The sequence below is a fragment of the Chlamydotis macqueenii genome, chromosome 24, assembly GCF_036417535.1.
Source record: "Chlamydotis macqueenii isolate bChlMac1 chromosome 24, bChlMac1.mat, whole genome shotgun sequence".
Lineage (NCBI taxonomy): Eukaryota > Metazoa > Chordata > Aves > Otidiformes > Otididae > Chlamydotis > Chlamydotis macqueenii.
In genome coordinates, this window is record NC_141579.1 from 4,154,607 (window position 1) to 4,167,289 (window position 12,683).

General features: G+C 46.0%; 1 protein-coding gene across 3 annotated transcripts in view; it reads right to left on the reverse strand.

The window, feature by feature from the left end:
- The window catches only part of GRIK4 (glutamate ionotropic receptor kainate type subunit 4), a 203,101-nt gene that overhangs the window by 64,040 nt on the left and 126,378 nt on the right, over positions 1-12,683 (reverse strand). For all 3 annotated transcript variants that reach the window (XM_086766031.1, XM_086766029.1, XM_086766030.1), the window contains exons 4-5: positions 5,978-6,075; positions 2,841-3,006 (exon numbers count right to left, since the gene is read on the reverse strand). In XM_086766031.1, coding sequence (XP_086622157.1) covers positions 2,841-3,006; positions 5,978-6,075 — 264 coding nt within the window. The remainder of the gene's footprint in view (positions 1-2,840; positions 3,007-5,977; positions 6,076-12,683) is intronic.

The following is a 12,683-nucleotide window of genomic DNA, read 5'->3' on the forward strand; positions in this document are numbered from 1 at the left end:
CTTCAGCTGTCCCCTTTGGAAATGTACCTTTTCCATTTCATTTCCTACTGAAATAAAACTAGATTCTGCTCCTTAACGCCAAAGGTTGTGTACCTCAGCTGTAAATTAATCTTGCAAAATGGAGAGCATCCCCAGAGCCACCCTGGCCTCTGTGGTGAGGAAGGTAGAGCCCAGCTGCTACATTTCTAAAGCACATCAGGCACAGAGAGGAGGAAGTGGGACCAGGCAAAAAAAGGAAGTGTTTGATCTCCTCCTCTGGCTCAAGAAAACTACCATTTCCAGCACTTTAGATCCTACCTGTAGCCTCATCAGGCCACCTGCTCACAGCTCCTCTTGTCATGTGGAGGGAAGTCTCTATCACCCGAAGAGAGTCCCCTTTGTTTGAAGATGTGAGATGCTGCTGCCGCTGACAGACTGGCACTTCAGAAGGCTGCTCGGCAAGCCGAACATGAGCGAGGGCTTGTAGAACCTTCCTGGCAACTTTGAAGTACTAAAGCGAGGACCACCATGCACTGAGAGGCTGCATCAGGCACGCACCGTTTGAACAGTCCTGTGGGGACCACAGGTACGCACTGAGGAAGGTCAGTGGGGAGTCCTGACCTCGCTTATTTTATTTTTCCTTTGCCTACAGAGTAGCTCTTACGAAGTCTGTGCACCCCTGCATTTGTCTGTGGTTGCCTTTTAGGGTTAAAGGTTCCTGTGGAATCGCACAAAGCTTTCCACATTAGGACTTTAAAGCAATTCATGAACTAGCCACTTAGTCTCTCTGTGGTGTGGAGTGAGTCACATAATCTTATTCTTACATTACACTTAGGCTGGCCTAAGTCCATTGACTTTGAGGGTCATTTTCTGCTTCTACCTAAGAAATTACAATTAGTCCCCAGAGGATGCAACTCCTTATAGTGATAGTATGAGCGTGACGGGATACGACCCAGGAGTCCCATCACACAGCCTTGTACTTAAACCAAAGCAGCTATGACTTTCCCTCCTGGGATCTAAATAATAACATCCCTCAAAACAGCATTTCCTCACTGATGAGCAGACAGCTCATATGCTCCCTTATTTGCCTCCAGGGAACCTGCTGAAAGCCCACAGTGCCTTGGGTTAGTTGTTTAAGGACTGTGTTTAGGAGCACTGCTTGTCCTAAGGGAAAAGCAGGGCTTGTGCTCCTACATGAGGCTGGATTGTGCACTTTGTTATAGTCAGAGCATGCTGTGCTTCATTCCTAGCTCAGACAAGGTCCTTACTGAACACAAAGAGCAGCAAACATGAAAGGCACCCGTCCCGCTGCTTCCCTGGGCCTGGGAAGGACTTGGGCTGCGCAGCACATCCTAAATATTGAGTTATCCAGGAATACCAGAGTAAAATAAACCAGACCGATTCAATTAAAAGGGTGTTATTTTAATGCAAGCAATTTGGTTCCCAAGGTTTTGATCCAGTTAAACAAGGAATCCTATTAATTCCAGGGAGGTATTAATATTTCAATGGAGACACCTGCATGTTTTAGCACGTAACTGGGGAGAAGGGCAGGGGTGTACAGCGATGTGCTGGTGTATACGTGTGCTCCCTGCCTGGCAGCGGCGCAAGGACAGAGCTGCAAGCATGCTACACGGCAGGTGAGAAAACCTAATTATCTTTCCTTCCTCTTTATTTTTTTCTTCCTTCGTGCTTAAGGTTAGACAATGAAAAATTCCAGCACTAGAAGTAACGTAGGAGACCATTTGCATGATTCTAACTGTATAATTTTGGGTCAGGTCCTCTGACAGGGAAAATCTGAGCACGCCCACTGAAGGCAATTTACTGACTGACGCCAGCTGAGGATGAGGCCTCCTCAGAGTACATAAAGTAAAAAGAAAAGGCAAAGACACTCTTATCTCTTCCGTCCCTGTGCAGGAGTCTGCCACCAGACTGTGCTACTAGCCCATTGGTGGTGTGACATTTGCCCAGGGCTAGTTGGAAAGGTCACTGCCTCTCCTTTGTCCCCGGCCTCACGGTTAGAGACTGCTAAGATCTTGTCAGTGTCCCCAAAGCTATCACTGGATCCACATGCCTTTTCAAAGTCCCTCTTCTACGCTTGCTTGTATGGCAAACTGTAGTGCTAATGAATCTGGCTACAGGATAATAAAAGCAAAATAGGTGCAGCTACTACACACCAGCTACATCCTTACACGGTGACCTTAGAAAGCACAGGACACACTTCACCCCCTCTAACCACTACGATGTAGAGCCTGCTCCTGCCATGTTAGGAGAGTTAGGCAGAGATGAAGTGTCAGGTCTTGCTGAGGCGAATGCTCCAGCATCCAGATGCACAATTACCAGCAGATGTATGGCTGCGGAGCCCAAGAGGGTGTGCAGTGTATTGACTATTAATCAAGTCCCACTTTTAGGCCACAAACTGCACACGGGTTTGGGAAAGACGTATTTCAAAAAGCTTTACTTGGCTAAAATAATCTCCAGAAACAAGCCTAAGTCTTTTTTTTTCATTTGAAAAACCCATCTGTGCAAGCAAAACACTCTTCAGATTGTCAAACAGAAGGCAAGCAAGTCTCTCCCCATCCCCTTTCCTCCGCTCACAAACACTGCAAACACCTCCACAGGGCAATGGGGTGGAAAACCCGACCCACAGGTCTCCGCTGTTTCAGGCTGCTCTGACCAAGTGCCTGCCAACAGAAGAGACCTTGCCACTACAACCAGGAGCGGCGAACACCCTGGGGTGCAACAGCGAGGCAGCTCTCGTGCTGTCTGTGGGACCTTCTCCAACAGGCACCAAACACGCAGGAGATAGAACAGAAAGCACCGGGAGCAGAGGGGCAGCCCAACCCAGCCTGACAGTGACTTACATTCAGCTTTGGCACAGATGAGGCAGGCAGTGGTGCAGTTAAAGAAATTCAGGATTCCTGCCACAGCCACGCTGATATCGGTGTTGCTGGGATGGAGGTTGAGGGTGGTGAACCGCTGGAGCTGCAGCTTCAGGAACTCCTCTGGCGCCACTTTGAAGTGAGGCACCTAAGTGGGAAGGAGGGGAAAGAAAATACGATTAAAAAAGAAAAAGAAATAAAAACAAGTAAATCTGCCATAAAGGACCTTTGGTGTGAAATGCACAGCAGGCAGAAAGTGAAATATCCCAATAAAACTGCAGAAGCATCACCGGAGCGAGGAGAGGAGGGTGGGATTTGTGCAATAGCAGAGGAAAATAATTATCGCAGCAACAAGAAGCCATGGGAAGGAGTGGATCAGGAAAAAGTCTTGCTGAGACACTAGAGAAAGGCAACAGGGGCTGTGATTACAGCACAGGAAACCATTCCGGATGAGTTCAAGCTAATTAGCTTGGGCACTAATTGTAACCGGGCTCACACTTCACTTTGGGCTTGCTGCCTGGGTAAATACGGAGGATGCTTTGCAGGCAGGCAGGGAGGTACACAGCCCATGCTGGAGAACTCCAGACCTTTGCTGTGTGTTAGACAGATGAAGTGCTGCAAATCCACCTCTGCCTGCAGTACCGATGTGTCGTCAGGTAATTAGGAGAGATGAAGGGAAGAACAAGATGACCCTGCGCTGGCAAGGCTCAGGAGAGAGAGGAACAGATGCAGCAGCCAGAAGCTTTGGGCTTTTTTGATCAACAGAGAGGTGGCCATACGGTGGGCAAGCTCCAACAGGACCATAACCACGAGTCCCTGTAATGCTGTGCTTGTCATTAATACTGCGGAGCAGGAGGAAGCAGGAGTGGGATGCCATTTCGCAGGGAATTCAGGGAAGCGGGAGCTGGGAAGGCAAGTGGGGGGACAATCCGAGGGCTCTCTCCAAAGCAGCTCTGCTGCACACCTGGCAGTTCCGCATAGAGGGAACGGGCAGGCAGACAGATCAAGCTCAGACATCTGGGGTTCAGCCAAACAAAGAGAAGGAATATTGTTTTCCTTTTGCTGAGTGAATTATTTGGAAGAAATAGAAGACACAGAAAGGGAAACATCTGCTTCGGCTTCATTAGTGGAGTGTCAAGTCCTCTTTTCCTCCATTATTAGTCCTTCCAGAAGCTATCATCCCATGCCTCCCATCTCTCTCCCCTTGGGAAAGGCTATCAGTAGGTTGTGATGGCTGCTTTATTGACAGCATAAGCTGTTTGGTTAGCAATAGCAAAGTTAACGAGTAATAAGCTGCTATCTGCCTTGATTTCACTCTGCGGCCCTCACCCCGGGTGCCTCAGTGGCAAAACGGGGACACTCTGCTTTACCTGCCGGATGGCTGTGGCTTGGTCGCTGTATCACGTTTAATACAGCGGCACCAACTGACAATAAATCACAGGGAGTTACTGCAGGTTTACATCACCAGGAGGGCAGCCGAGATCAAGCATGAGAATCAAATACCTTAGAAGTGCACTAGCACTCACCTTTCATTGCTAAAAAAAAATGAAGAGACTTAGATCAGAGACTCAGACTGAATACGAATTTCAGGGGAAAAACACTTGTGATCAGTAACTGCAGAGTTGCCTGGGATGGAGCACATGTCTGGGACATTTAACTGGAGAAAGCACTACAAAATACTCTCAAGAGACCCATCCTGCTGTAGCCCAGAGCACTAGGTCTAAAAGATCTCTTCCATCTCTTCAGCACTCCTGATTCTCAGGGAACAAAGAACAGCAGTCATTTGTGAATGCAAGTTATTTACAGTGCTCAGTTCCAGGCACGCCCTCCTTGGAGGCTGGGCTCCAGAGAGAGACCACTAAATGGCTGAGAGATGTTATCTGGCTTTAAAGGGATGAACTATGAGAAGAGAACTCGATTTCTTTTCCCGAGAGCAGAGCCAGATCATTGTAAGATGGTTCAAGGCTTATAAAATATTAAATCAGGCACACAGTCTGGACACAGATGAAAAGGGTTTGCATTGATGGAACAGCAGCAAACAGAAAGTGGTGCACTTTTGAAGTATGTGCACATAGTCATGTCCCACCCAGGAACTGGCCTGGATGTGCATCTGCCAGGGCAAGCTAAGGTTTCCGCGCCCCTCAGTCAGTGGGAACAGGGTTCACATCAGTGTTGCATGTGAAGGAAGCTGAAGTAAAAGGTGAAAACAAGGACAAGAGAGGCAGAAAAGAGAGAGGAAATGGAAAAGGGAGAAGCTGCAAGAACATGTGCATTAGGAGAAGTGACGATAAACCCAGATGTCAACTCTGCTCATTAGAAGCCATGGCAGAACGCGGGAAGGACGATATAGCAGGTAAGATGAAGTCGTCTTTGCCAAGGATGTCCTGGAGTAGCACAGACAGATACCTCACTGCCCCTGTCTAATGGAGGTAACACCCCTGCTCTGCCTTGCAGCTGGGACACAGGACAGAGTACACTGGGCATGATGAGGCATGTGGGCATCAGCTGGAGAGGGTTTGGGGAGCATGGGTGGAAAGGAGAGGTGTGCACACCCAGAAATGACAAACAGAGCACCAGATTTGAACAAGAACTGCAAGAGGCAGACCCGGGCGAGAGAGAAGGCAGCGTAAGACAGAACTGGAAGCTGCAGCAAGCTGTGCGGCTGTAGCTGGGACTTGGCATAGATGTGACAGTCTCAGACGAAACCCTTCACAGCTGCAGAAAGCCCTTCTGCACGGGATCTGCAAAGGAGGCATTGCTGCTCGGTATAGTGGTAAATTAAAAAACCTAATCCATGCTTACAAAACCGCCAGCAAAACACTGTGCTCCCGGGGAGCCCAGGCACCACGCAGCAGCCAGCGGGAAGCACTGCTGCGACCAGAGCCCACCAAGAGCACCTTCAGTTTGAGGGACAACGTGCAGAAGGCGGGGGCTGAGGAATGGGTCAGGATCTTTGCGGTGCCGCTTACTCACGGCAGGCAACTCCGCTCTCGCCCCAGGACTGCCACGGAACAACAGGAGGAAGGGGCCAGGGCTCCTGCGTTACCCTCCTGGCACTGGGGCCAAGCTGGTCAGCACAAGGGCATAGGCTTATTCCAACATGGGATGTTTCCACTTACCTCTTTCTCCCCACAGATATTGCTGATAATGGAGCTCGAGGCTGGGCTTGAGGAAGGTCCCAGGACGCCTACAACCCCTTTTGGGAGAATCTGGCACACTGTGGGCACCAGAGAGGGAACATGTATTAGAGTTCATCCTCAATTTCCAGCTGGCAGTCATGCTTACGCTAGTTGCCGCATCTTACAAAGGACACAGTATCATCTCCTTCACACCACATACTCCCTGCCATTTATCTCCCCCAAAAGCCCTCTGAGACACTGTCACCCTGCCTGTGATGTCCTCCTCTCCATCCTTCCCCAGTCTTTCTAAATCCCACCTGAACTCTCCCCAAAGCCCTGGTATCCTCATCTCTGACTCGGAACTGAGGTCGGTCTCTCTTGAAACATCCTTTTTTGGCCCCATCTGCTACGCTCCAGGACAAAACATTAACCAAAGTTCATGGAAGATGCTAAGCACAGCAGTGACCTAGCTTCAAAGCATCATCCAGCAGCAAACAAACTTGTATGAATTTCTTCCCTCGTCCTCTGCAGAGCTCAGTGGTAATAATAAGGATCGCATTACTGTTCTTCATTTGGGTTTTTTTCTAGCAGCAGTTAATCTTCTGGCTCCATGCCACCAAGGTTAGCAGAACAATAAAAAGACCCTGACAAAATGAAGAAGTTAAATCTCTTCCCTCAAGCTTCCTGGGTTAAACTGCAACCTTTTGTCCTTTTAATTCACAGCACAAATTTAGCTGAATGGCACTCCAAGGGCTACCCCAGCTGGTGTCACCTCCCCGCTGCCATCCCAATCAGCCACGTCGCTCAGAAACGCTCCTCCAGAGCAGCTTGAGCAGGCAAAGCCTCGTGAACAGAAGGAGAGAGCCCCTCGTGCCTGAATCCCTGGACTCTGAAAGGCTCATCTGAACACGTGCTGGCCACTGCTTATTCTGAAATATGAGACCTGCCTCAGCATCACTACGCACCCAGATCCTTTCTCCCTGGACAGGCAAAGCCACATTTGCTCAACTGGCATCAAGTGACTGCTTTCTGAAGAAAGAAGATACCATGAGGGAGAAAGGAGGCACCGCAACTACTTATCGGTTTTGGCAAGAGCAAGCTCACAACATTTTCATATGTAAAAACTAAGGCACCGTATCACAAGCTGAGATTTTACAGATAGTGCTTCTGCAGTATCAAATGGCTGGTCTGTTTCAGAGCATGGTCCTCACTGCGGGTCCCCGGCTTACACATCAGACAAGCTTTTGTGATGGCTGTAAAAAGTTATCTAGATTTAGTGGCTGAAAAAAAAAGGAGCTAGAAAATTTCAAACCAGAACATATTTTTTGTAGTGCAGGGAATCCATCATCAAAACTGTCGTACTACATATCAGAGCAGGTTTTCTACCAACTTCAAGTCTTTAAATCAAGACTGGATGTAAAATGAGAGACTCTGCTGCACTTAGGGTTTTTTTAGAACAGTGAGCTATGAGGCTGAGTGTAGCATTCAGCAAGTACATTTTCTGCAGAAGGTAAGATCAGCTAATTAAGGTGGTCATCTCTGGCCTTAGACTTTGCAATTCTCCATAGCCTCATGACTGGAATATGAGGCCAAAATTTGAGGACTCAGTTTGTCACTTTGGGGAATTGGTTTTCATTCTTTCTGAGTGCTACTTGAAGGAAAAACTCCATGTACTACTAGGTGTCTATACATACCAATTGCTCTGACTTCTTACAGAAAGTGCCAATGATATGCAAACATATCTCTTGGGTTTTCCTTCCTTCCATGCTCTCTCACCCTCCACCATCTCAATCTGCTACAGAACGAGTGATATTTTTCTGCGGCATCTTCAAACGAATCCAGCACTTGCCTTTCCTTTGTGCTTAAAAATTTACAGGCACTTACACCTCTTCAGAAGATCCTTTTAAATAAGAGCACCAGCAATCTGAAAACCCCGCATGCTATCTCAGCGGCACTCATCAGTCCCTCTCAGCTTCACCAGACCCTTGGGGTGCTCTGCAACTCAGCATCCAGGAGGAAGGAGCTGCTCTAAGTCCTCAGGTCATTAGGGCAAAAGTCCTGGGGGGAATTTTGTTGTGCATGCAGGGAAAAGTTTGGCGAGCACTTTTCTTCTCATCTCTGGTATTGAGAACAAAAAGTGGGTTAAGTAGTCATAGCAACAGAATTGCAACAACTGTCAGAAGAAAAAGACCTGGCTTATCACTCCAAGGGTGAAACATCCAGTAAAATTAAGGAAAATGAATGGAAATAAAGTGGAGGTGCCTGTGGCAAAGGTTTCAGCCACATTTGGAAAGCTTCTGCTCTTGTAATCCAAATGCATTTCCTATTTCAGAACATTACCTGATGCTGTTAGTCTCCATAGGGAGAAAAGGTTCAACCTTGCTAACATCACGGGCCCTGCAGATTCAGATAAGCACTTGCAGGGATGTAGAAATGTTGGCCCTGTACCAAAAATTCATCTCTGATAACCACACACACCATAACCACAGATACTGGTGTCACCCCTGCCACTCCAGTCTCTTCATACTTCAAAACATGGGTGCCATGAGAGCTGTATACTGTGCAGGACACATTTTTTGATTGCTGCAGACCCAGATATCTCAAGATTGTATCCTATTTTTATGGTTTTTAGAGTTCAGTACCTCAAGAAATAGTGGACATGGAAGTGACATCATGTTAATAACCTCTTTATCATGAGATGAGACACGGGTACTACTGATCATCCTTGACCTGAAGGCCTTAGATGTCCCAAACCTCCTATCCAGCCATTTCTACCGATTGCCTGCACTCAGCTGTTCTAAGTTAACAACCTTGAGGACAGTGGGGCAGAAAAACAAGGAACAGGCTTAGCAAAGAGATTTCTTAACAACACCCTTAAAATACCAAAGTCTTAGAAAAGGAAATGTCCCAGGGCACCTCCTTCTCTGCTCAGACCTACACTGGTTTAGGCAGGACAGGATCCCTCCTGCAATCACTCAGGGGCAGCTCCTTGGAGGTGTGAACTGATGATTGCTGCCTCTTTAGTTCTACGTGGCCCTCTCTGCCTCTGCTGTCTGCACAGCTCAGATGTCCCGTTACGGTACCTCCATCTCCGCCATTACGGGCTTTGCCCAGAAGCTAAGAGTGGGGTCAGAGTCTCCTGTCCCCAGCACAGGCTGCAGTCTGGAGCTAGGAGATGGACCTCAAGCAAACTCAGGTGGGTGTTCAAGGCGCAATGCAAAACGGTGACCCTTCTTTCATACTAGCAAGTCTCTCCTGCCACGCAAGCAAGAAAGGGCTGTGTTCAACGTTTTCCCCAAGTATATTTAGGAATTAAGTACAGGTCTCGACACTCAGAAAACAGCAAGATACATTTTAAAGGAAGATGGAAATACACACTTATTTTTTTAACATGAAAATGCACAACAAGAAATGAGCAGCTCTTACATTATATACGTATGTACATACACTTAGTCATGGTCAGATAGTGCCTTTCACCTCCTGGGATCTCAGGGCACTTTGCAAGCATTTCCATGAACTCTCCCTGTTCAAAGCATGGCTGAAAGCGCTCCAGTGAGAGCATCCACCCACGGTGCAGAACACAGCATCTCTTTCCCTGCGCACAGATACCTGATACAAGGGTTTCAAACAGCATGCAAAAAAGATTCCTGCCTCTAAACGAACAGGAATGAACAGGGAAGGTATACAATTACCTCAGGGTTGCCCTGATTGCAAAACATATCAGAGGATGTTGAATGACAAGGACTGGTCACGATGGGATTCTCATACAGTAAACACCAAATGCATAAACAGACAGTGTTACATCCTGCACCATGGCTCCAAGACTGCTCCCTGCAGCACACTTTATGCTTCTGAATGGGAACCCACAACCAGAGCAGGCTTAAATGTGAAATCCAACAGCATCACAAAAATGGGGGAACAGTTAATAGCACATCTGACCTGATGTCACTGAATGGATGAATCAGGCACTTTGAAATACTGGTGAATACATAAAAATTAAAAATCCTTCAGCTGCTCACTCACTGACTGCTGACCTGCCTCGAGATATTTGGATTAACAACAGAAAGATGCTTGAAAGACTGGTGAGACAATAGGAGACACAGTGACAAGCAGAAAATCTGTCCCTCCCTGAACATCAAAAGGAATAAGGTATTTTAGATAAAGACATAATTAAACAAGTAATTTTGGGTCTCCATAAAAAGAGTTAAAACATCAAACACAAAGAGAGAACAGGCTTTACTTATAATGGCAAAAAAAAAAAAGCTCTATCCATAACCTTTCACTGCAAACTCATTTGAAAACACAGGACTTTACAGATGTTGCATACAGGAACAGTCAGTGTTTGTCTTCAGTCATTTATACAGCTGAAATGGCAAACCATGCATGAATGCGATTAAGACTGACTCATATTTTACCTGCTATAGCAATTGTGATTTTTGCGCCCCCCTTAACAGTAACATGCCTCCGTCAATCAGGAGGAAAAAAAGAAAGAAAAATAGCTCAACGCTGAAATAAAAACTAACTCTCAAAAAGCCTCTCTTCTCTTGAAGTACTAATCATACGTGGAATATCACTGATGGGGTGTAATCACAGCATTCTGGATCAGTCGGCTAAGCATGCTAGCTGTGATATTTAAGGGCGATTCAAAGGGTGTGAAATTCGAGAACAGTATTAAACAGATGTATAACAGCTTTGCAGTCATAGGTTAAAACATCTAAACTGCTTTTATTAATATTATGTGTGATAACAAATATCAGTGCCATATTAAAGCTGAGAAGTCTGACATTTGAAAGCCATGAAAGCTTTGAAATCTAAGTTAAAGGATCTGATTCGCCTCTGCTACCAGTATAAATCAAGAATAACTTCAGCGACGTGAATAGTGGAGCCATGCAGAATCCAGATTTTTCCTTTTGTAAAAAATGCTTCAAGGCATTTTTCCCCCCTGAAGAAAAGGCAAATAACATATTCAAAATTATATGAATACTCACTTCACCAAAACCAAATCAGTTTGGTCCAATTTCTACTTTTTTACATTCCATAAGTCAAAGTAAAGAAAACAAAGAAAATCACCCCGAGGTGAAAATTTGAAATGGAAGATTGCCTCTTCCTCACTTATCCCATTACCCCGTTCTCCCCGAACACCACATTTGCTGAAATCAGCAATTTCTTGCATAATACTTAATTCTCAGCAAATTAGTATTCTGCTTGAAAAAAAAGGTTCCAATAAAAAAAAGTTTCTGAGCACTGTTACAGTGGTGCAAGCGAGAAAGAAATCCTGCTCACGATCTTTACCGCAGCTCTGGGGTCACTCGGCAATCAAGCCTGTTTCCTGAGCACAGTTAAATAACAAAACACTGCTACATGCAGGAGATTTATGAGAAAGGAAAAGGAATGGAACCAAAAATGCTACTGGTTCTTTGAAAGACACAGAAGGCTCAGGCAAGCAAGTCATTTTCTCATTTCCTAGGAGGCTCACTGGGAGATTCGGGATACTTTTCTGGGCAAACTGGGAATGCACTTGGAAACACAGGCATTCCCCATCCCTTTTGCATGGCCTGGCCAGTGAGACTGGATTTGCCTTATTGCTGTGCCAAACGAGGGTAAAGCAGGATGCACACAATCCTCAACAGATGGGAAAGACCAAGAAAAAGTTAAAAAGATAACAGATCCAAAAAGGTGGAGAACTGCTGTTTGAAACATTCCCTCTGATGCTGCACGTGATGATCTTAATCTAGACTGCCTCATGGGTGACAGGCTCTATAAATAGACATACAGGTACTTGCTGAAATGCACTTTATTAACCGAACGCTTCTATAAATAATGCAAAAGTTAATTCAGGAAATGAAAGAGCGATCTGCTGATCTCGCAGGCCTATTACTGAGCCCGTTCTGCCAGTTACCCAGAGACCTGCTCCTGAGCAACGCTGGGTACGTGGCTACACGGGGCCTCCCAGGCACAGGGATGCTCAGTGCCGCGCAGAATAAAGACCAAAGCTGTGTGAAAAACTGGCCCACTCTAGCCCACAACGTACTACCACACCTTCTGGGGATACCCTGCAGATTACACAGGCTTGGAACAGAGAACCACAGGGAAAAGAGTCTAAGATCCCTATTATTTAAAATGATTTCTCCAGCTTTTTCAAGTCAGTTTGTAATAAAAAAAATTACAGTCTTCCCCTGAACTCTAAAGGTCATGTTAAAATTATTCTAAAGGGAAGCTATCCTATTAGAAAGGATTTTCCCTCTTACAGGAAGAATCTATTACAGATCTTTTCAGTTTCTTTCACTCGGGCTCCTGAGAGGTCTGTGGGACACCGACAGTCAATTTCTTTTTTTTATTCAGCAGCATGGAGTTGACACATTGGGCATCTAGAGGAACAACTATAGTAGAAACTTGTTTGCATTAGGGGACTTAAAAGCAACGTGGGAAGTGTACCGCTTTTTCAAAATTAGCTTTTAAAAATCCATATTATTTTAAACATCACTTGAAAGCTTCACTTCGTGTAAACAAATCCACTGCCAATCTAAAGCACTGGAAGAGCGATCATGTTTGCTGACACATGGCGTTGCGTGGGGGTTTAAAAATAACTTAATTGCACTGAACTTGCCCAGAATCTCTTATTTGCACACCATTAAATACTTTACAAAGCAGCATCACCTCCTGTATTGTTACCTCTCTTTATTGACATGTGGATTAAAGAAAATAA